This window comes from Typopeltis vanoorti, chromosome 15 (genome assembly GCF_054136105.1).
Source record: "Typopeltis vanoorti isolate ZY-2024b chromosome 15, IOZ_Tvanoo_1.0, whole genome shotgun sequence".
Taxonomy (NCBI): domain Eukaryota; kingdom Metazoa; phylum Arthropoda; class Arachnida; order Uropygi; family Thelyphonidae; genus Typopeltis; species Typopeltis vanoorti.
The window spans coordinates 66,122,739-66,143,470 of record NC_143563.1 but is presented as its reverse complement, the minus strand read 5'-3'; the positions used below and the strand labels follow the sequence as shown (position 1 = coordinate 66,143,470).

Below are 20,732 nucleotides of genomic sequence, written 5' to 3'. Positions count from 1 at the left end.
TCTTTCTTTCATTTTTCTTATACAGACTAACTAGAAAAATGCCACATGCATTATTATTCTTAGCTGCATTTTGCAAATCCATAAATTTATTGCATTCATTTTATCTGTCCATGCACATAACAATACCACTCTTTCTGAACAGTTTTTAATAAAATTTGGTATTTGAAATTTTTATTTGTCATCTTCTCAATTTTAGTTTTAATCAAACTATTACTACACTCATGAGCCAAAACATTATGACCACCCAGCATGTTTCCAGCTAATCAAACTGCACAGTTGGCCAGAAACAAGCTGGTGATGGTGGTATCCTGCAATTGGAATTATTGTCATTGACATCACTGGGTCCTCTCATCCCCATTGAATACACTGTGACCAATAATTCTTACCTGGGATTGTTTGAGACCAGGTATTGCCCTACATGGTGACAACGTGGACTGATGAAGCTGGACTCTTTTAGCAAAAAAATGTCCCATGTCATAAGTTGCACACTCGGCAAGTTCATAGAACCAAGCATTCTGCATGCTTCTATGGCCTGGCTACATGATTCTCCTGATTTGAATCCCATCGAACATTTGTGGGATCATGTGGAATGTGGTATATTCTAGTCGCATAGTGCCTTGCTCAGTTACTACCATTCAGGATGTTATTCTGTCTAGTTGGTCCAGAATATCTCGGGACACCTTCTGTGGTCTAGTAAAGTCAGTACCAAGATGAGGGGATGCAAGCAGTTATCTCAGCCAAAGGAGACCCAGTACATTAGTATGTAGTCATATGTATTAGTAACAAAATGATAAATTATAAACATCTCTCCTAAGCCTTCCTTGTGGTACAGATATGTGGAGACATTTTTGCAGTTTGGCAAGGTGCCCTTTCAGAATTTCAAGATTTCATTATGAAGATTAAGAGTTCACTATTCACATTCAGTCACTCTTAAAGTAGAAACAGATCATTGGTTGCCAGAGTCTGAATGAGTTCAAAGCAAAGTATGATAGATACTGCACAAATGTTGGATAGTTCTTGACATGATGTTTGGAGCCTCCCCTGAAGAGTCTAAGGACTCCTTGGAGTAGCTCATAATAATAACAATAATATTAATTATTAAAATTAATAATAAAAATAAATAATATAATTTTTATAAATAAAAATTATAAACCAAAAAACAACTTTTTAGAACTTCCCGATTCACTTCATACGCACATGGTCTTACTTCTAATCTCAGTGATGTTCATTTCCAATCTGTAATCTTTGACATTCCACTTACTTTTCTTAACATTCAGAAAGAAACTGAACATTCGGCTGCTTCATTCACTACTCATCTCATTTCCTGAACTATATAGATTCTTTTAATTTCAAAGGTGAATTTGTGCATAGGTTTATCCTGATATCTCAGATCAGAGTGTCCAATTTCCTCATTTTGATCTTTTTTTGCCTCATTTTGTCAAGTTCATTTGTTATCTGTCACTCTTCTTAGTTACTCTTGAACATTGCTTTTCTTTAAATCTTGATTTTCTCTCTCTGTTCCAACTTTCCTAATAAAGTCATCTTTCTCAGAGATTTAAATGATTGTAACTCAAAAGAGTTTCACTTTTCTAATTACACTGATCCAGCAGGTTGTGATATAGTGATATTTGCTGTCACCAGCAATCTAATACTTTGTTCACACCTACCAGACAGTCCTAACTACTTGACTTTCTTCCTCACTAATGATTCTTCTAAATATATTTGGGATGTTGTTTGTCCTCTAGGGAATTTAAATCACAATGTAGTGTTGATTTCTTCTCTTGTATGAAGAAATATACAACTACTCTTGTCTCCATGTTGTTTGGCACCATAAAATGGCACATAATATGATCTTGATAATTACTATGTTTCATTTCCTTGGTCGGATTATTGTTTTCAGTCATTGTCTAAAGACGTGCAGTGGAACAATGGAAGCATTCTCCTTTCCACTTGTTTCTTCAAGAAGCATAATTAGGCTGTTCAAGAATCAGGCATATGAAATCTCTTTTTTTGCGTATACTAAATTTCAAAATAGTTGCAAGCCTTGCAACTTGCCTTATTAGCTTTTTTACTAGCCTTGCAAACTATTTCATGAAGTGATTTGTACAAAGGCTACTAGACATATCTCCTAAGCCTTCCTAAGAGTTCACCATCGTATTCAGTACTCTTAAAGTAGAAACAGATCATTGGATTGCCATTTTAGACCTCTTACTTCATCAGCCAGATGGTAGTCTACACTTCCATTTTTAGAAGGACTCACACTCTTTCACATCACCATTCTTCTCTGCCGAGGTGTTGCTATCACAAGACATAATTATATTAAGACCACTTTCCTGGCTAATGGCTTCACCGAGTCTTATGATGACAAGTTCATTAATAGTTACGGGGCTTCATCACCTTCCTCCTAAGAAGTGGTCTATCATATTATTACTTATGTTAAAGGCATTTCTGCAAGAATAGCTGAATTGTTTAGATCCGTTGACCTTCACGTGACCTCCTTTCACCCTATTTACAAGATTTCTGTCTTTTAAGCACTGCAAAGTATAAACTTCTGCCTTTAACCTACCCTGATGTTTATCAGATTTCCTGCCATTGTAGGTTATCATACTTTGCCCAAACTGGTAGATCTGTGGTTGTTTGTCATGTTGAACATCTGGAATATTAAATTCCATGAGCTGCAACAATCTGGACTTGAACATGTCACCTCCATCAAACATCATCCTTTGATAAAAGATTAAGGAACTAATTCTTTGCACCTCTGTAGTGTAAATTGAAAGAACAACAGGATGTTGCTTACTTTGATCAGAAACGTTTGATTCTCATTGTGACAAGAGGAATGTTGAGCTTTTTCAGTTGAAGGTGAGTTACCCATCTCATATGGAGGTAGCAGGGTTCTCCCTCTCGGAAATCTGGTTCATCCCATGTACAGGCAAATTGGCCATGAGAACACATGCAATTTGCAGACAAAAAATACTATTGTATTTTTTGTAAGGGTGAAAGATTTGTTGTATGGCAGAGAGTAGCTTGCTCTTCTGCAATGAGGTCTTGGACATGATATGTAATAATAATAATAGCTCATACTGAGGATGCTCTTGATGCTAGAAAGAAAATTTTATGATAAATAAAAATTGTCATGTAAGTCATTCCATTGTTATTATTTAACTAACAGCTGTTGTCTGTCTGCTAGACAGCTGTATGCAAATAAGTATCGGGTATAGAGATAGCACAGGGAGTTAATATAAAATTTTTTTCTTTATGTGGTTCCCACTCACAAAGGATTATTTTTGAACTTATAGTACATTTGTGCTGTGGGTGGGCTAAGGATTTTTTTTTTTTTTATATATAGTCTGGAAATCCTACTCTAGAGACCAAACATGGAACTTTTTCAAGCCACTTCAGACCAATAAACAGGGTAGTGGTCTCAAACCGAGCGATGAAATGCATCTCTCACCTAAAATATACCACTGGTACAAAGAGCACACCATCCCTATGTACCAGAGTAGGTGATGGTGAGATTACACCATAGCTAGTTGGAAACTTCCTAAATCATGGTAACCTGTGTTCATTCTTGAGAGTTCTGCATATAGACTGAATAACTAATTACAAGGGGGAGGGGAATTTACTTCTACATTCTTCGTATTAGTTTCGTATATCTTTTTGTACAATTTTTTTGGGGGAGTGATTGCAAAGTATAAGTTAATGACAAAAGAGAATTTTACTACATGCAAGCTAATTGTGATGAAATGAGCAGTTGAAAATGGTTTAACAATGAATGCATGATTAGCATATGTTATTTAGCAAAAATTTTACATTTAAAAATATTATGTGCATTATACTAACAGCTTGTATAAGTTTTTGGTGAGTGACAACAATATTTGATGTTGGTGATGATGACTTAGTTTTTATTACAATAAGTATGTGTGACATTTCGAGACTTCCTTGAGTTTCCTGATAAAATATTTATAGTCTGTGAAAGGCATTTCTGTTTTTTGACATAGTGTGAAATGCACAAGCCATAAAGTAGTACCCGATGGAAGAACAATTGGAAAATAAAATTTTTTCTGTTATTTAAGTTTAGGGATGTTACATCCCATGTTGTTTCATAGCCGAATAAGAAACTCAGAGTTTCATGCCAAATATAGTAAATATATAAAGTTTGGCTAGTCCAAGCGTAAGCATATACCTGGATAGTGTTACAACTGACCCTTTGGGGAGTGCAACACTGAGGCAACTCATGGTAAGGGTGGAGCAAGCTCCGATAACTATTCTTGATATTTCCCTCCACCCTTACCATGAGTTGCCTCAGTGTTGCACTCCCTGAAGGGTCAGTTGTAACACTATCCAGGTATTTGCTTATGCTTGGACTTGCCAAACTTTATATATTTACTATATATTCGGTATGAAACTCTTTGAGTTTCTTATTCTGCTATGAAACAATATGGGATGTAATATCCCTAAACTTAAATAAGTTTATATGTCGCCGAATTGAAGCCTTTAGCTCTTCATATAATTAATAATTTTTTCTGTTAGTTTTGAATGGATGGTACAGGGGGGATCCAAAAGTTGCACACATCATAGAATGAATTTGAATTTTTCAGTATTAGTGACATACTTTATAGAACTAAATTACTACAAAGCTTATAACCATATCATTACAAAGGCAAAAATAAATAAAATTACTAAAGCAAATGTTCAAAAATGGCTGCCTCGTTCTTGAATGTACGCACATGTTATTTAGCAAAAATTTTACATTTAAAAAAATGATGTGCATTATACTAACAGCTTGTATAAGTTTTTGGTGAGTGACAACAATATTTGATGTTGGTGATGATGCCTTTGTTTTTAATTTAAAGAGTTGCCTCCAATTTTTACCAAATTGGAGGCAACTCTTTGAAGCATGAGATTATTGACTGCTCTGATTGTTTCAGCATTGTCTCTCTTCAGTTCATTGGTTGTGTGAGGATTATTTTTATACACCTTACCTTTCAGGTAACTCCATAAAAAGATATCTGGAGGTGACAAACCCTGTTACCATAGGGGCCAAAGTCATTTAGAAATCAGTCTACCAAAACACTCTTGCAAAAATTTCATTGCTTCATTTGATGTATGGAAAGTGGCACCGTCCTGTTGAAAACAGCAATCACATTCTTCAATCCCAAGGAGAACCACAAACTGGGTGATAATATCATTGTACAATACACCGTTCAATGTCTTCTCAAAGAAAATAGGTCCATCGATGTGACATGACACCACACCCTCATTTACAGAGAATGCAAGGGTGTTTCATGGAAAACATGAGGATTTTCTAATGACCAAATTCTCTTATTTTGGCTATTGATGTATCTACTTAGGTGGGACCATGCTTCATCACTGAAGTAAACATTGTTCTTTCCAGCTTGTGAACTCCATTTTCTTCCACAAATGATCTAAACCACTTGCAGTACACTGCACATTTTTTCCCTTATCCAGTGGCTTCAATGCCTGAACTGAATGAACATAGTATGGACGAAGCTTTGTTTGATGGCTCATTTTTTTTCAATTATTTTAAGAAATACTGATGAAGAAGAAGAACAGTAGCATAGATGATTGAACCTTTTTTGAGAAATTGAATCATAGTTTTGCAGTTCAAGTATTGATGCTTGAACAGATATCTCGTAATTGTTGAATTTGAAGAACAACAGAGTCAGGATACTTCTGACAAAACTCCTCCACAGCATTTCCATAAGAACAATAGGCAAAATAGCATTCCATAATGACAACTTGTTGCTCCTGGGAAAGTACCATTTCTCTTTCCTCATAAACAAACTACCTAATGGATGCTCAATACCCGACAGTTGGTGGATAGATTACACAATTGTCAATAGATTACACAAATCATCTATAGGCAAAACGAATAATTAGAATTGAAACACTTTGATGTAGCTCAGCTTCAACTTTGATGTGTGCGACTTTTGGATCACCATGTAGTTGCATGGGCCTTAATTTGTGTGTGTTTGTTGTGGGGAAGGGGGGGGGGGAGTAAGAGATTACAGATGCCAGTTATAGTGAATAGTAATTTCTGTTGTCATTTTACCTCTAGAATTGCTTTATTCACTGAAGAAGATCCCTTTTACCAAGTCCAAGTCTGCTGTGCCTGTGAGTTGTGGAAGAAAGAATGTTTGTTTACTGGATTCCAATGCAGAACCTTTCTAGCTTGGTGGTATATAATGAAACCTTTGCAATGTATAGTCACTATTTTGTGACAGTAACTTATTGACATGACTATAAACTAAAATGTCAAATGAGGTACTATTAAAAGTCTTGTGAATTAGAAGGAAAGTAATTCTTCTAGAAATAATGTAATGGCAATACTGTTTGTTATCTGTGATTGTAAATATTCCTTACAAAATTCCTTACAGCTGACATGTGGAACAAAAGATTATGTAATCATGATCATGTTCAGTGCTGTTCCTATATGTACAGACATTGTTCATTTCTTCAATTCTGCTATTCATTCTAAGCATTTAGACATTTGCTGGGAATTTTCTAATTATTATTATTATTACGTGACACCTCCAGGGAGTCTAAGACTCATTGAGGTAGGGCTTACTCCACAACTCTGTCTCTACCACTCAATCCACCAACTGCAACGAACTGGAACTACACCCAATGCCATCTTCCGCCCACCACCACTAGTATTTCCACAGTCATTCGCAAACATCCATGCCCATGGAGGGATTCGAACCCTCAGCCTTTTGGCTAGAGAGCGGATACGCTAACCACTCCACAGCTAGGCCAGCTGGCCGTGGAGTAAGGAAATGCTATTTGTTACACCAAAAATCTATCTGGACAATTTTAATTATGCCAGTTTAGTGCAAATATGAGTTCTTTGAGTTGCTATTGGACTAGTTAAAAAAAAAAAAAAAAAAAAAAAAAAATCTTTTGTAAGGATTCATACACACATAGTGTTTACTTAAATCACATCACGGAGTTCTTGGTTATTACCAAAAATAGTTTGTCTTATTTAAAGTGCTTTTTGGACCTAAGTGACATCAGAAATTAAATGAGACGTCTTCATTTTTTTGACATTAATCAAATGGGATAAGAAAATCTTTATGCATTACATATTAATTAAAATATGATTGTCATTTAAGACAATCATAAAAAAAAATGTTTCTCTATTGGTTCAGAGATCATTTTCATATACAAAACTTTTGTTTCTTAATCATTAATTATTAAACTAATTCATTTGACTTTAAACATGACTAATTAGTTTATTGTATTCTTTAGAATCAAGTTAAAGCTGTGATTCACAGATGAATACTTCCGAGTCAGCTGGCATGCGGAACAAAAGATTATGTAATGATGATCATGTTCAGATTAGAAACCGGCCTTTACATTTGCTTGATCTTCCACCAGAAGTGCTGGAATTAATATTTAGATATATGCCATTTGAAGCTATAGGCAAGACTAGACCGGTAAGTTTAAAAAAAATTTTGTGTATGTGTTCTTGACTTGTCAACATATAATGGATTGACTACTTCTTCCTTCCTCCCTGTATGAAATACCTAAGATTATAATAATATTTTGTTTGTGTTGTGTTAATTTTAATTTCCTTCTTTACATTGGTTATTTCATATAAATATTCTTCCTTCTTTTATCTTGTTTTTTTGATACAGAAATTGAACACGTACCGACAAAAACTCCAAGTATCATCTGGTGATCAAACATTTATTGGTGGGCTGAGTGTCTCTGCCTTTTTTTTTCCAATGAAGAAAAGTTCTGTAAACTCAGAACTATCATGCTCATCTGGAACAGGGTTTTACACACACATTGATGCTCTTGTTGTGTTGCCTGATGTGATCCTACTATTCATATAGTAGGATCACATCAGGCAACGAAAATCACCATCTGAACATGTTATTATTATTACATGACACCTCCAATTAGTACAAAGACTTATCGAGGGAGGGCACCTACTCTACAAGATGCGGTTCGCTGTCTCCAACTACAGCGAACTGCATCATCTACACCAATGTCATCTACTGGCCACCACCACTAGTATTTTCACAAACAATCACAAACATTCATGCCCACAGCTGGATTCGAACCTGCAGCCTTTTGGCTGAAATAGCAGATACGCTATTTCACAAATGTCCATAGTGTAGCAGGATTCCAATGCACAAGTTGAAAAGCAGAGCTGCTGTCCACTTAGCCAACTAGGCCAGCAACATAAATATTGATGATCACTAGATGATACTGGAGCTTTTTGTCAGTACGTGCTCAGGTTTTCATACATATGTAGGTTTTATGTTAATTCACTTCACTGGTCAAGCAGCAACATGATGAAGTGTTTCTTCTGTTCATTTTCTCTCTCTTTATATATATATATATATATATATATTTCCCCCCCTCCTTCATCCTCTATCCTTAGTAGGAGAGTGGGTTCATGGGATTGGTGAAGATTTCTTACAGTTTTTCCAGTTATTATGTTATATTTGTGCATTTGTATTACACATGCATCTCCCTGAGCAACTAAACACTCATGGAGGTCTGAGAATATACTGCAACTTCATGCCACTAAATGCCAGTTCTGTTAAGGTCTTGTTTGACATTGTCACTCTATCTCATTTGGACACTACCTCTTTTCCTAACATCTGGATCACTTAACATAATCTTGCTGCCCAAGCAAATATTCAGATAACATGGCTGACAACTACTCTGATGTATCTCATCATTATTCATGAAGTCAAACCATCAAGCCCAAAATAACCCTTAAGCATTCTCCTTGAATACTCCTTTCTCAAGGATCTGCCTCAGTGAAAATATATGGTGTTTGTGGCTTCTTCTCTTTTTGAATCCACCATGCTCATCTCTGAGATGCTTGTCAGGTCACTGTACAAATCTCCTTTCTTAAAAATTGGGACTATTATACTTTTGTGAAGTCTCTGGGAACATTCCACATTGATAGAAAGTATTCAGAATCTCAGTCAGCCAAGTAATGATACTCCATACAGCATTTCTTCAGCGGTCTCATCATATTTTGGTGATTTATGAAGTTTTAACTTATTTATAAATTTAACATCAAATCATCAAATACTATAATAGAACTAATTGTCTGTTCACTAAGGATAATTGAATCACAAGACTAAATATTGTTAAAAGATTATCAAAATGATCTTGCACACCTTGCCATAATGGTATCTTGCCCTTCAGTTATGTTTGTATTTTTTTATCTTTTAATGGCTTCACTCCATTCTCTCTCTCTCTCTCTCTCTCTCTTTCTCTTCCTCTATATCTTGTTAATAGCTTCATATAGTCCTTTGTAATTATTCTCTCTCTAGCTACTTTCTCTGTTTACTTTGTAATGCTAAATCAATTTTCAACTGTGTTTGTTTATTAATTTCCTTGTACCTCAGTCTGTTCTCATTATCTGGATGCTGCTCCAATCTCTTCTTACATTATTCTCTTCTTTGAGCAGTGAACATAGCCTTATTGCTCAAATTATATTATACAGTATATTATACTCCTAAAAACAATCTCCTGTTTTCAGGAGTATAATACAAACTAGCCGAAAATGTGCTGTTAACTGACGTATACTAGACATGACATGACATATATTGATATCCATATCAGTTTTGGCTGGAGGCTTAAAATAATTTATCATTTTAATAAATTTTATTCTTTATTGTTACAATGACCAGCTCAAGTTGTTTGAAACCTATTAAAAAAAAACGCTAGACCATATTAATACAGAAGATGGCTGTACTTTTTTTTTATGAGAGACGTGCATGTTATATTTATGTTGTACAATGATAAATTCATATAGCTGATAATTTCAATTTCATTTACTACCTTTTTTTAAAATGCTTATACAACTACACTAATACCTCTCTATATGGCCTCTCTTTATACAGCTTTTCGCTATAACAGCCTTGTGTAATTATGGCTAAGTTTCGATTTATGGCCTACAATTTTTCAATATAAGGCCAAAAAGTCAGGAAATCCCCTGTGTATGTCTTTTGTCATGTGTTCTAGGCCGGCCGCTCCGTGCAGGAACGCTACTTGCATCGTCTTGTAGTCGCGCAATCTTCGCGTAGCACATAATTCGTCCCCACCTTCTGTAAATGTGCTCATGAGTAAATGCGTTTAGTGATCAGTTTAGTAAATTAGGTAAATTCTAAGTATCAAAAGTAGAAGTGTTTGTTTCTTCTTGCATTCTGTTTCAACTATAAACGTTGTTGATAAGTATATGATATAAGTATATGATATTTACATACAAATGCATAATATGCATTTGTATGTAAATACAGTACATATGTATTCATATGTAGTTATGTATTCATGTTGCTATAAAGTGTGTACATTATAACTGTTATTTTTTGTTTTTTAAATAGAATCCAGTATGTATTTGGGGGGAAGATGAGCCCGAAACTTTCTTTAAATTTGGAGAGGTGATTGAGTTAAAAAAAGAAGCTGAAAATCTGTCTCACTAGAGACTAAACTAGATGTTTTGCATCATGTTGAAGCTTTTGAAAAAATTGTTGATATATGTAAGGCATTAGGGCTTGCAAAATCTATGGTTCAAACAATTCGTGCTAACAAAGAAAAAATTAATGCACGTTCACAGTCAGCTGCCCTGTAAGTGTTTCAAAATTAACATGCCAAATATGAAAAGAATGGAAAAATTATTAAACATATGGATTGAAGACAACAATCAATGGTGGATGCCAATGAGCCAAATGTGACTATCGAGGAAAAGGCGAAAAGTATTTTTGAAAATTTGAAGAGTGAAGATACTAGTGAAGGTCCGGCAGATGAAACTTTTCTAGCAAGCCATGGTTGGTTTGAAAAATTTAAAAATCGCCATAATTTGCATAATATTAAAATGAAAGGTGAAGCAGCTAGTGCCGATGCCAATGAAGCTCTAGCCTATCCAAACATTTTGAAATCAATTATTGAAAGAGGCGCACATGTGGATGAATGTGGATGAAACAGCACTTTATTGGAAATGAATGCCTGAAAGAACTTGCATTTCAAAGAACGAAAGGACTGCATCTGGATATAAGGTGTCCAAAGAGCAATTAATTTTGCTCCTTGGTGCGAATGCAGCAGGGGATTTTAAGCTGAAACCGCTTTTGGTATATGCTTCTGAAAATCCAAGAGCTTTAAAAGGATTGAACAAGAAACAATTGTCCGTCATTTGGAGGTCTAACAAAAAAGCTTGGATGACCAAAATACTCTTCAAAGATTGGTTCAAAAATTATTTTTGCCCTGATGTCAAAAAATACTTGCAGGAGAAAAATTTAAGTAACAAATTCTTGCTTCTATTGGATAATGCTCCAGGGCATCCAGTTAACTTATCTGAATTATCCGAAGATGTGGAGATTGAATATCTATCTAAAAAAACAACAGCCCTAATCCAGCCAATGGATCAGGGTACAATAGCTACTTTTAAGGCATATTATTTACGAAGAACCTTTCGAAAACTTATAAATGAAACCGATGGTGAATCGTCAATTAAAGAGTTTTAGAAAAAATTCAACATCAAAGATGCTGTGGACAACATTAGCGAATCATGGAATGAGTTGAAATCAACCACAATGAACCTTGTGTGGGAAAAAATTTGGCCAGAATGCATTACAAGTAATGATTCTGAATTTGAACCCCTTTCTGAAATTAGACAAAATATATTCAGCCTAGCAAATGAACTTGGTTTTGAGGATGTGGAAGAATGTGATGTAATCGATTTGCTAGATGATGATAGAGAACCACTTTCTAACGAAGAATTAATACAGTTAGAAACAAACGTACATTTGATGAGGAATAAGAGCCAGTTGTTTGTCGACAATTAACCTCAAAGGATTTATCGAATGCGCTTACTCATTTTGAACAAGGAATAAACATCCTACTTCAAAATGATCCTAATGAAGAACGCAGCACCAAAGTTTCTCACAGCATTAACACAGTTATTAACTGCTACAAAGAATTGCAAAAATAAAAGAAAAGGGACTCAATACAACAAACATTGGACAAATTTTTTAAACTGGGTCCTCAGACAACAACAGATGGTCACACTGACGAAGTGATGTCGTGCGATTCGTCATCAGACTGATTCGAAAATTTAAAAAAAAAAAACATGTTCCTTTGTTATTTGTGTTTTATTTCGTTATATTTTATTAGTATTATAGAATTATATTTTTGTTTTTATTAATAACTAATGTAAACGATATTTTAAATGAAATAAAAAATGCATTTTCAACCAGAAACCCAATGCTTTTCTATTTTTTTATAAAATTGGAATGGATCTTACCGAATTTATACAGCTTTATATGAAAATAAATGATTCGTTATACAGCATTTCACTTTGCGTCCGACTTTCCACGAACATATCTCAGCCGTATAGCGAGGTATGAGTGTAGTCATCTCTTGGACAAAATAGTATGTAATCTGCTGATTGGAGATACCTTCATGGCACATTTGGAATACACACATGTCCTTGGGTTGAAAACACTTTGATCCGAGTGTGATTAAAGGACATAGGACATATTCTAGGACATTCATTTGGATAAAATCTAATTAAACTGAGTTAGTAGGACTTGGTTGGGTAGCTTATGTCATCCCAGTTGGTGAGTTTAAAGTTTAGATAATTTAGAAACTCTGCTCAAGAAATCAAATATGGAATTTTCAAGTTCCTTTAAATATCTGATAAGCATGGTCTTGCTGAACATGACATTCACAAATGTTTATGACACACTGGGATCTGAACTCATAACTCAACCTATTGGTTGAAGAACAGAGGCATAATAATCTGAGCATGAAGTTAATTATTGTGATTGTGAACCAGTGGTTATCTTACAAAGATGTAGTCTGATTATTGGGAAACAAAGTTTCCCAATAATCAGACTACATTTTTTAAAATTAATGCCAGGACAAGCTAAGGGAAATATATTATGTTTGACAACTGCATCAACATGGAAAAAAAAAAATTACTGGAATGACATAAGCTATCCAACCAAGTCCTACTAACTCAGTTTAATTAGATTTTATCCAAAATTTACTTAAATTTTTCTCTTGCAAGTATTTTTTTGACATCATATTCCTTTCATGGGTGTAATTCACATAAAAAAATGTGCACAATAAAAACTATAATAAGACTCATTGTTATTAATTTCATTTTGTATGCTTATGAAATCTGTTTGCTTTTTTTTATGGTTCTTTGTCAGTAAGTTTTTGAATTTTATTGCTGTATGGACTTCTCATGCCATGTGCCCTGTCTTGAGATTTTTATGCACAGTAAAAGGTTCATTCAGTATATCATTGGTAATGGAGAGTGAAACATTGCCAGTCTGGTTGACTTAGTGGCTCACTCTGCAACCAAGTATGAGACTACTACCTGCTTATTGGAAGTCTAAGGTGGCTGAAAAAAAGCTACATGTTTAGTCTCCAGAGCAGGGTTTCTGGAGTGTTTAAACTTTAGCCTAGCCATAGTTATGCATGATAGGTTTACAGTACAACTTTTCATTAGGTGAAATTCACATTGCAAAAAAAAAAAAAAAAAGTGACAAACTTAAAAAAAAATATTTGAGACCTAAATAGTTAACGATGAAACTATTAAATATTATATAACTTAAGGATTTTTTTCCCCTCTCTCTTTCCTCAGGTATGCAAACATTTCAATACTTTATCATCTACCATACTCAATTCAGAATTTCACAGATTGAGAATGTCCACTCAGCAGAGATTTCAAAGCATAAAAGCACAAATGCCACGAAGAGAATCAGCACGCCGCAAACATCCTCTTGCCAGAGAAAGTGATATAATTGAAACATTACATATGAGACTTACTCTATTGCATATGACATTTGGCAAACATATTGAAAGGAAACACTGTTGTTTTTTTGCTGGAGAGGTAGGTGATTGCATATATTTATTCAAAATGTTCCATTTCATTAATATGAAGTACTAACAAAATTATTTCTTTTAACTGTTTTGTATTTTGTAGTCATATACTTTATAAAATAAATTATACTTTACCAATTATATTCTTTTTTTTATCCTTTACCCAAGTGTGAGCAAGCAAAAAGTTTGCACACGAAGTATCTTCATGATAGGCTATTTATATATAAATAGTTGACTTCGAATCAGATTGTCTCATTATCCCATAATGAGACAATTTGATGTGAATTATGGGAAACATTACTACCTAGTCTGATTTTGACCTTTATTGAGGTTTCATCATTTGCAGCTAGACGTGTAACTACTAAAGAGCGCTAAATTAATAGCAAAAGTTGTATTTCCATATTCAAGTAGCCAAATGGTTAATCACCATATTAATAATATAATCTGAATTAGAGAATTATAGATAGTTTTTTGCTGTGTCTGACGGAGGTGTGCTGTGTATATGGGGTTAGCAAAAACTTCCTTTTGGATATTTATCTAATCTAGATAAATATCCAAATATATTTATCTAGATTAGATAAATCTATATACTACCATGCATTGCAGTGCATTATGGGATATTGAAGCAGTTTGATATTGAGTCTGTATTTATTAAATCATTTCATATACAAACTTCTGTTTTTTTCACACTTCATAAGAGTGTTATAGTGAATGAGTTATAATGGAGTTTGCTGTGGTGAATTAGGAAGGGAAAAAAAATCCTATTTCTCCTCTGAATTGGTTATCTGGAATTAATACCCCTTTAAGACGTGTTTGACTGTCTCTTGGGCACACAGATTTTACCTTCATTAGGGATTTTTAGCTTGAAGGAGTTAGTTGATCTCACATGTAGGTAACAGGGTTTTCCTTGTGTTTAAGGGGTGGGTGGGGGGAAGCTGTTTTCTTACACAGACATACTAAAGAATACATTCAATTAACAGACATGGCACTTATATATGTAGCAGATATATGTGTAGAAAGAATTAACTTTATAGCAATAACTAGGTTTCTATGAAGCCAAGTTACTTTTCCAGCAACATGTTGAGCCTAACAGCTTGTTGAGAGGAAAAAAATATACAATGATTCAACTAAAATTTATCATCATAAAAAGTTTTTTTCACTTAGTTAGAAAGTGAATTATACTTGCCAAGAAATTATGCCCTTGTTTAATTCTTTATCCAAGTGTAAGCAAACGAAGTTTGCGTGTGAAGTATCTTCATGACTAGGCATCGATGCTGATGACTTTACATCGATTGCCTTGGTGACCTATAATTCAAAGTGCATTCCTTTTGGAAGTGCATAATGCTATGCATTAAGGGATGGTCACTGCTCAGACTGGTTTGACCTTTATTGAGATCTCATCAGTGAGAGCCAGATCCAGAAAGATACCAAGGTTGAATTAAAGCAGAAGTCATTTATTTCTCATAGAAAAGTAGCAGAAAGAGTGTATCATCTTTTTATGAAATACTGTGGATTAGGAACACTTTCTAACCAAGTGAAAAAACTTTCCATAACTATCTCTAATCCAGAGTTTATGTTAATAAAAAGGTGATTCATACATCTTTTTGCTACTTGTATGTGAAAAATATGACTTCTACATTAATGCAAAGCATTATGCACTTCAAAAGGCAGTGTGCATTATGGGATACCAAGGCCACATGTAAAGTCATCAGCTTATATATACAAGTAGCCTAGTTGTTAAGACAATTCATGCACAAACTTTCTTTGCTTACACTTGGATGAAACAAGAACATAATTTCTTGGCAATTATAATTCAAAATCCAATGTCATTCCTTTTTATTTGATATCAGTATTAATTTCTGTAAAAATACCAAACGTTAATAAACTCCATGACAAGTTTGACATAAAGTATTTTCTTGTGTGTTCTTTACTATCTGCAAATCATTATGATAAAATTATAGACACTATTACTACTCTGTTAAAAGTAATCATTTTAATTTCCCAGTATTTCGACCTTCATATTAAGGTCATCATCTGGAGTACATACACAGAGAGAAACAAGTTACATTACAATTCAAACAGTATGCCCAAAGTATCACTAATTTGGTCAACCAACACACTATTTGCTAATGTCTGATGTGGCAAGAAAAACTACATCAAGCTACATTCTTCTTTTACATAGTCAGTTGTGACGTATTTGCCCTTTTCACTGATATCTCAGTTAGTGAGACAATTCGTCATTTACAGAATAAATTTCACCCCGATGTCATGGCCCTCTTTGTCCATGTACTACGTTCTGGTTATTTTGTGCAGTAGAATACTTTTTATCTACAAAAAGAAGGTACAGCCATGGGCTTGCTACTATTTCCTCCTTTGCCAACTTTTATATGGAAACTTTTGAGCAGTGTGAAAAACCTAAAGTTTGAAAATACTGATGATGTTTTTGTTATCTGACATTTCTGCATACAGTTGTCACACATTTTCTTTCAGGCAGTCTATCCTTCACTGTTTACCATAAGTCTAAACATACTAGCCAGTACATACATTTAAACTTTTACCATCACTGAATGCAAAAACTAGGTGTCATAAACATGCTCAAAAACAGCTATAAATATTTGCTCCAATGAGCAAGCTCTTAAGCATGAATTACAAATTATCAGCAATGCTTTTCTAAAAAAAATAGCAATAGCAAAAATACTATCAACAAAATTCCTCACAAGACTGCATCTAAAAATAAATTAGATAACAATAAAGCCTTATACATTAAAGGGTTATTGGAAGAATAAACAGATTGTTACACAAATATAATCATAATGCCACCTATAAACCTCCTGCATTAAAGAACTTATTCAACTCCTTGAAGGACCTCCTTTCTTCTCTAGCTCACCCAATCTGTGCTGTATTCAGTGCACCTGTAACTTGCCATGTATATATATATATATATACAGGGTGTTCGGGATAAATTTGACATATTTATAATTAATTATATTTTTCCGTAAGTTACATGTATTAACACACACTTCTCTTCATTTAAAAGTTTGGACCCTTCTTCATTCATATACAAGATGTCAGAAAGGATGGATAGCTGGAACCCACCTGAATCATGGAAGAGAATAACTTGTATCATGATGATGCGTGCCCGCCATCAAAATAAGGATATTACGACTGCTGCCCAATGCTCCCTGAATACAGTAAAAACAATCAGGCATGAACTAGAGACTTGCAATGGTGACTACGAGGATGTAGCAAGAAGAAAGATCCCTAGCAGACGATCTGATTGCGTTCGTACAGCAGAATTTCTCGCAAATCTGCAGGAACAGGTGTTGAAGAACCCTGGCATTGGAATTCGGGTTTTGTTCGTGGAGTTGCTAACTGTAGTCAAGCCCTGGATAACAAGGGTAGCCAATGGTAGGCCGTATGTATGGCAGCAGGATTCGGCCCCTTGCCACACCTCTGGGAAAAGTCAAAAATGGTTGTCTGAAAATTTCTACGACTTCACCAGTCCAAATGTTTGGCCTCCAAACTCCCCAGACCTTAACCCCATGGATTATTTTGTATGGGGCGCAGTTGAAAAAGACACCAATCGCACTTCCAGTAATACAAAAGCCCAGTTAATGGATAAAATTAAAACAGTTTTTGCGGCCCTTCCCAGGGAGACTGTAGCATCAGCTTGTTCGAGGTTCCGAAGCAGAATCGAAGCTGTGATCGAAGCTAATGGTGGTTATTTTGAGTAAATCTTGTTGATAGTATTGTAATTAACTCTGCCTGTAATGTTTTTTTGTCAATTCATTAAATTTAATAGATACAAAGAAGATTTTCTTTTTCCTTACGAAACTGTCAAATTTATCCCGAACACCCTGTATATATACTATGCCCCCTCCCCAGTGCCTATGGTGCCCAACTACCCGAGTTCCGGACTGGTAGGCTGGTTCTCCTTGAATTCTGCCTGACTAGAATTTTGAAGACTCGACACTCAGGGTTGCCCGTGAGTTTCAAAACGTTTCAAACATGATATAAAAAGGCTTATCATTTTATATATATAGGGTAGATATAGATGAAACTTCCCACATAATTCTCATCCATAAAAAGGAACATTAGGTTAGGTTAGGGGTGCTTAAGGGTCAAAGCTGTATAACTGAGAGGAGACCTCCACATAGCCTTTAAAGGAATGCGGAGAACCTACCAGGGCTTCTGACCTAATGTCCAATCCTCACCTTCTCATGGTGCACCCTGTTGCGTATCTACTTTGATACTGAACGAACGAGGATGGGCTGGCAATTTGGGATTTAGCCGACCAAATTGTATTCTTATTGGTTAAACCAAAATAAAAAAATGATGGTACAACATGACAAAATTTCATGCCGGCTGGGGCGTCGCCCGGTTAAACAAGGCCCTCGTTGTTTTCGCCAGGGAGCCAGGGCGAACAGCGAAAAGTCAGCTACTGGAACAAATCTGAAAACAAACCCCAACTCAACATCACCAGAGTTAAAGATCGGTACTATCAACGTAAGAAGCCTGAATGGCAAAGAAATGGAGCTAGCTGAGGAATTAGATAAGTACCAGATCGACATAATAGGGGTGACTGAAACAAAAAAGACCAAAACTGGTGAGATCTTTCTGAGCAATAAATACAAAATGTTATATTCAGGCAATGACAATCGAGGAAAAGAAGGAGTAGCCATAGTATTCAACACAAAATACGAGGCTAATCTTCTTGAATGGCAGTCAGTCTCAAGTAGAGTAATGTGGGCAAATATGAGAATGGGGAACTGGACAATGATACTTATTTGTGCCTATGGTCCCACAGAAGGCTCTACTAAGGTAGAAGTGGAGGAATTTTTTGAGGCTTTAGAAAAAGCAACTGACACAATGAAAAAGGAAAAGTTGGTCCTTGTTGGGGATCTAAATAGCAGAGTAGGAAATGATTGTCAGACATACAAAAATATTTTGGGAAAATTTGGAGAAAAGAGCAAAGCCAATAATAATGGCAAATATCTGTTGGATTTCTGCTCAGGACATGGACTGGTTATTACTAACACCATGTTCCAACATAAAAATGTGCACAAATTCACATGGAGAGAAGAGGCTAGGAATAAGAAAAGTCTCATTGACTATGTTATTGTTAATAGTGATGTGTTTTCCCTGGTGCAGGACACCAGAGTGTACAGAGGATTTGAAATTGGAAGTGATCACTATTTAGTCTTGAGCAGGATAAAATTGAATTTCATATTGAAAAGAATAACATGTAAGAAAGTTTTAAAGCGAATAAAAGTTGAGCAGCTCTCAGATGTGAACTGTAGACTAAAATACAGAAAGATTATTGAAAAGAAAATGAAAGACTTTGAGAACAGGAATCAAACCTTGGAGATTCAGTGGCAAACTCTGAAGAAAACATTGATTGATTCTGCCAGAGAGGCATGTGGTGAGGTTGTGTGCAAGGATAAAAAAATTAGAACTCCCTGGTGGACAAGGAAGTTAAAGAGGCAGTGAAGAAAAAGAAGAAAGCATATCAAAAGTTCCTGGCAAATAAGTCAGCTTTTACACTTACAGAATACAGAGACAAGTGTAAGAAAGCTAAAAGAGTGTGTAAAACCAGCTAAACAAAAGTCATGGGAGGACTTTGGCAAGAATATAGAAAATAAATATCAAGAAGGTGGCAAAATATTCTGGAGGTTATTGAAGAAGCTTAGGAATGGAGGAAAGAGTGCTCTAAAAGGAGTTAGAGATGATAAAGGTGACATGAAAACAGGAGAAAAAGATATCCTTGAAGTATGGAGTAATTACTTTGAAAAACTGCTAAATGAAACAAGCAGTGATGACAGCACAGTGATAAAAAACACTGACCAGACATGCAGTCAGGAATACATATCCATACTTAAAGTAGAAAAAGCCATCAAAGGCTTGAAATGTGGAAAGGCAGCAGGAGTAGATGATATTCGACCAGAAATGCTGAAGTATGGTGGTATAAAAGTCTTACAGTGGCTGCACTGCATAGTTCAGAAAGCCTGGACAGAGGGACGAATTCCCGATGATTGGAGTAGAGCTCTCATAGTACCCATATATAAAAAGGGAAATAAAACTGAATGTGAGAATTACAGAGGTATTTCCCTACTGAGTGTTCCTGGCAAGATCTATGCAAGTATACTTGAGAAACAGTTGAGAAGAATTGTGGAAGAAAAGCTTGGTGAAGAACAAGCTGGATTCAGGCCAAATAGAGGCTGTCAGGATCAGATCTTCACTTTACGACAAATAGTCGAGAAAGCATGGGAATACAACAAAGATCTGTATTTAAGTTTTGTCGATTTGGAAAAGGCATATGACAAGGTGCCAAGAGAGAAGCTATTCAATACGCTGCAGTTATATGGTGTCAATGGGGCATTATATCAAGCAATACGTAGTGTTTATTTGAGTTGTAAATCAGCAGTTAGAATTGAAGGAAGTACAGGAAGATGGTTTAATGTTAAATCTGGTGTGAGACAAGGATGTACATTATCCCCTCTGTTATTCATTATCTTTATGGATCACATTACGAAGGAATGTGGTATTAAACCTTATATCAAAATTGGAGATGTTAATGTCAGCTCTTTGCTTTATGCGGATGATGTTATACTTCTAAATAAATCCGCTACAAGTCTGCAAGATTCTCTGACCAAATTGAATAGCTGTTGTAATAGATATGGTATGAAGGTCAGCAATAAAAAGACAAAGACAATGGAAATAGGCAGAATCATTGAAAATGTCAACTGTGTTGTGAATGGAGAACCTGTGGAACAAGTAAAACATTTCAGCTACTTAGGCACGATTTTTACTGAAGATGGTAAATTAAATATAGAAATAGACAACAGAATCAG

The 20,732-nt window shown here is 35.1% G+C and overlaps 1 protein-coding gene across 7 annotated transcripts in view; it reads left to right on the top strand.

The window, feature by feature from the left end:
• dmpd (F-box protein dampened) overlaps positions 1-20,732 on the top strand; it is a 152,375-nt gene that overhangs the window by 90,326 nt on the left and 41,317 nt on the right. For all 7 annotated transcript variants that reach the window (XM_090404634.1, XM_090404638.1, XM_090404640.1 and 4 more), the window contains 2 exons: positions 7,270-7,457; positions 13,643-13,891. In XM_090404634.1, coding sequence (XP_090260760.1) covers positions 7,296-7,457; positions 13,643-13,891 — 411 coding nt within the window. In that variant the 5' untranslated portion in view covers positions 7,270-7,295. The remainder of the gene's footprint in view (positions 1-7,269; positions 7,458-13,642; positions 13,892-20,732) is intronic.